The following is a 5,013-nucleotide window of genomic DNA, read 5'->3' as shown; positions in this document are numbered from 1 at the left end:
AGTTTATTATAATATCTATTCTTTATTAGGTGATTAGTATATGCCAAAAACTAGCTAAGCATTTCAAGTACATTATTGTAGTTTTTGAGAAATCTTCTAAGGTAAGTGTAATTATCTCCATTTTGTAGATGTGGTAATTGAGGTTTAGAAAGATTAAGTCACTTTCTCATAAAAGAAAGTGAAAATAACTAGGATTTATATCTTCTGGCCAATTTCAAATCCAATGTCTTTGCCCACTAAGCTGTACTATACAATACAGTATACAGTTAATAGTATTATCTTTAGATTCCGGACAATTAGGTTGAACTCCTTGGTAATAGCTGTGTAAACTTAGGAACTTCCTGAATCATTTTCTCAGCTTACGGTTCCTCAATTGTAAAATGAGACTAATGATAACTGAACTCTTTAAATCACAGAAATATTGTGAAAATAAAATTTAAAATGAAAATAAGTTATAAACTATAAAGATCTATGTAAATGAATGCTATTCTAAAATTTGGACTTGCGCGTATCAAATACATTTAAATCTGTCAAATTTAAATTTGATAGACTCTGTGAAGTAGGCATAGTTGACCACTAAGTCAATTTCAGGTTATTACAGTAAACTTAATTTCTATGCTGAAAAATTAGGTGAATTAAATAACTCAGCCGATGATTTGATACATGAGCTATTACTTGATGATTTTCTCAGTTAAGACGCCCTCTCATCCCACTTGGTGGTAAGTAACTCAATTCATTTAAATGTGTTAGAAGAATACTGTGCTTCTTAAGGCATCTAAGAATAGAAGTGCAGCTGGACCTGGGGAAAGCCAAAGAGCCAGAAGGTAAAAACTGTAAAAAACTGTGTCTTATTCTCTCTGATTCTCGTTAGCCTCTGTATAGCTGATTTATCCTTTTACATCACTGAGGACTGGCTATTTCTGGTTCTCATTAACATAGATGGTTCAAAATGGAAGCCTCTAGTAGGTTTGATATCCCTTCATGTTAAGTTTCTAAGGTAGCATTATCAGCATCTTGGGATTCCAAATCCAACTTCTCTGGGGAGAGAATCTGATTGGCCTCGCCTGGGTCCATATCCACTCTTATTACAGGATCACTTAACATTACAGGATCACTATTAACATTTTGTTCTGAATAATTATTCTTTATTTGGTGAGGGTGGAGGGAGGTTCTCCTATGCTTTGTAGGATGCTATTAAAATATTGTCTATAAGATTACTGTATGTATTTCACACAGTAATCTAATTTTGTTTTAGAATCCTCCTTGAAATTCTCATCAAAACACTGCTGCCTTAAAACATTGTTTCCATTAAATAAGATAAGTCTACACGGAGATACTATATCCCTTTAAATAAGTTGTCTACACTGAAATACTATGTCAAAGACCCAAAGTTTTTCCCAGACAAGAAAAAGCTAAAGGAGTTCATCATCATCAAATTCCAGTATTACAAGAAATGTTAAAGGGACTTTTTTAGGAAGAAAAATAAAGATAAATAATATGAATAATAAAATGGCAATAACTTCATATCTGTCAATAATCACTTTAAATGTAAATGGATTAAATGTTCTAATCAAAAGACATAGGGTGGCTGAATGGATAAGAAAAAAAGACCCTTACATATGCTGCCTACAAGAGACTCACTTCAGGTTGAAAGACACACACAGATTGAAAGTAAAAAAAAATGAAATAAAATATTTTACGAAATTGGAAATGAACAAATAAAAAGCTAGGGTAGCAATACTTATACCATACAAAACAAACTTTAAAACAAAAGCTATAACAAGAGACAAAGAAGGACCCAGTAACTCCATTTCTGAATATTTAGCCAAAGAAACCCAAAACACTACTTTGAAAAGACATATACAGCCATATGTTCATTGAAGCATTATTTACAATAACCAAAATGTGGGAGCAGCCTAAGTCTCCATCAATTGATAAATGGATAAAGTGGTACATATATATAGAATAGAATATTATTTAGACATAAAAATAATAAAATCTTGCCATTTGTAGCAACATCGATGACCTAGAGGGTATTATCCTAGGTGAAATAAGTCAGACAGAGAAAGACAAATACTGTATAATTTCATTTATATATGGAATCTCAAAAACAAAATAAATGATTAAACAAAACAGAGTCAAGTCATAGATACAGAGAAGATTTTGATAGTTGCCAGATGGGAGTGGGGTTGGGATGAGTGAAAAGGGCGAAGGAATTAAGAAGTACAAATTGGTAGTTAAAAAATAGTCATAGGAATGTAAAGTATAGCATAGGGAATATAGTTAATAATATTCTAATAACTATATATGGTGTCAGGTACATGCTAACATTTGAGTGAAAACTGGTCAGGTATTTTTACATATTTCCTAGCATATGCATAAATTGTATTTGGAAGAATATATAAAAGTAGCCAATAACATTTGGTGTCTACGGGATGCTGAAGGACAAAGTTGGGATACATATGGGAAGAAACCTTTTATTTTATACTCCTTTATATTTTATGAATATTGAATGAGAAAATCTCCATGAAATTAAAGATAAACTTAAGAAATTATTTACCATAGAGCATATATATTTTCCTATATCTTTTATCTTAGGTGGCTCACAATAAGGTAATTATTTTTATATTCTGTATTGAAACAGAATCTAACGATTATCATAAACTGAGAAAATTAGACATAACTAAACTTTCATCCAACAGTATAACAAATTTCTACAATATCTCATGTTTGTATGTTTAAATTTTAATAGTATTTTCTGTGTGTCTTCTATGTTAAGAAAAAAAGGAATACATTTCAAATAGCTGTCACACTGTTTTCCATATATTATTTTGGCTTTTGTTACTATAATGGGAAGAAAAGTCTTTACCATTTTATTTATATAGAGCATTTTGTTTTTCCCTTTTAAACCATTTATCCTTAAGATTAGTGAAAGTTCAGTACTGATTTAAGTATCATATGACTTTAAGAATGCTGAAAAAGTTAGATATTTGTCTTTATATTTGGTACACTTTGTTTTTAAATGTCTTAACAATGATGATAGCTCATATTTACTTTAATAACTAATGGAAGAAACAATATACACAAAGGGCAAGAAACAATGTTTAATAGTGACTCTATATCCATAATTCACATAGTTTATAGCTCTGTGCCTAGAAGATACACAGTGCCCTTTCTCTTTCTTTATTTTTCTAATGAATGAATGGTGATGTAACTTTGAGAAAAGTATTGAGATATTCAGTCAAACCGAGTTATTATTTTGTACACATTTGGAATCCTACTTCCTCTGACTATAGACTCTGAAGTAATAGCAAATATCACCCCATCTGTGTTGTTGATATCATTAACCTAGAAACTACAAAGAAATATAAGAAGCAATGATATATTATGTTTTATTTGAAAGAAACAAAATTAGGCAGTTTATTTGGATAGAAGCAAATCTACCACAAGGAGCCAAAAGTTCGTTTTTATATTTCTAATCACGGAAAGTCTGAAAATCATCAATTATTAAAATTACATGGCATTTCAAGCCTATATTTTCTTTTGAACACTTACAAGTCTGGCAATGATTTTCTGTGGGTCCCCAGCATCGGCCAGTACAGGACTTATGGCAACGTCCACCTGTAGAAGAGGAAAACACACATGCATATTATAATCTTTCACTCTTTGATTACAAGTAACTCCTCAAAGGAAATATTCTTGCTCCTTTAGGAGAATTTTTAATGTCATATTAGAGTTGAAACATAGCTCAGAAAATGCCTGCTTAAGTAACAAAACCTCCTCATATTCAAAATCCTCTTGTTATTTTTTATAAGAAAAGGAAGTCAATGAATTGTGGATATTGCCAGATACTAAGTAAATATTTACATGAAATGAGTTTCACTTTGACTACTGAAGAGTTTTATTCTCATGATCTATTCTTTTTGATATAATTTCTGTATTCGTGGCTTACTGATATCATGGAAAATTAAGGATTAAATCAATAGTTAAGTTGAAGTCTACTACATCAATAATACATTCTTACAAACACATGACAAACCATCAGAACAAAAAGGTTGCATACATAATTTAAATTATCTTTTGTTGCAGGAAGTCATGAGAGGATATGATCACCAGTTGAACCTTGAGCAGGACCCGGGCAACTGGAAGATCCTCATCTACCTCTTGTTCATCCTGCCTACTATTTCCATACTAGCAGGTGTTTCAAGGGCATACCTTTGAGAGAGTAAGGCATTGTTGAGACTATCTGGATTGAATAATGTGACTAAACCCAGGCAAGGCCTCTATACGAACTTTTAAAATTCTGGCAAGGGTGTGTGGAAATCAACTCAACTTGTGGCTGCCTAAGACAAGCTTCATATGTGAGTTCCCTTGCTTATTACGCCTGCCATCTACCAGTCTGGAGCTGTCTGGCGCTTTCTTTGGTCTCTCCTTGCCCTCAGAGTACAGAGCCAATGTGCGAACCAACATCCTTATATTAAAAATTCGAGCATTTAAAACAGCTACATTTTATTTTTTAGAGAGCTTAATTTCAATTATTTGACATCTTACTCTAAAATTTTTATCAATTCTACCTTCATTTCCAAATACCAGCCTTTATCTTTTGTAGTGGCATCTTCCTTTTAAAGACTATGCTACTATGGGTATTTGCCTCTACAAGTACAGTCGTCTCACAGAGAAATTCCCATAAGGACTGAAAATTAGCTAAGAGATTGTGTCTAATAACTTTCTTTAAAGTTTGCTTCTGAATGCCATAAGTTCATTCTAAATTTTTGTAGGTACATGGGTATGGAATGAAGTTATTTTTAGAATGAAAAGTAGACATGAAAATCTATTAAAGATGAAAGCTTTTCTATAGCATACATTTTATTAAATCTTTAGGTTAGCTTTCTAATATTAATTGCAAATAAATACATGCCTATTCAAGATGTTTATTTTAACGTAATTAACTATATTGTAGATTATGGACTAGGGTTCTATCAAATGTTTCCATCTTTCCTTGACCCCCAGTTT

At 31.7% G+C, this 5,013-nt stretch overlaps 1 protein-coding gene across 1 annotated transcript in view; it reads right to left on the bottom strand.

The window, feature by feature from the left end:
• Positions 1–5,013, bottom strand: part of ERBB4 (erb-b2 receptor tyrosine kinase 4) — a 1,016,037-nt gene that overhangs the window by 309,228 nt on the left and 701,796 nt on the right. The window contains exon 5 of the mRNA XM_011358660.2: positions 3,556–3,621. Coding sequence (XP_011356962.1) covers positions 3,556–3,621 — 66 coding nt within the window. The remainder of the gene's footprint in view (positions 1–3,555; positions 3,622–5,013) is intronic.

This window comes from Pteropus vampyrus, unplaced genomic scaffold (assembly GCF_000151845.1).
Source record: "Pteropus vampyrus isolate Shadow unplaced genomic scaffold, Pvam_2.0 Scaffold42, whole genome shotgun sequence".
Taxonomy (NCBI): Eukaryota; Metazoa; Chordata; class Mammalia; order Chiroptera; family Pteropodidae; genus Pteropus; species Pteropus vampyrus.
The sequence above is the reverse complement of the archived record's forward strand: the minus strand, read 5'-3'. Positions and strand labels throughout refer to the sequence as shown.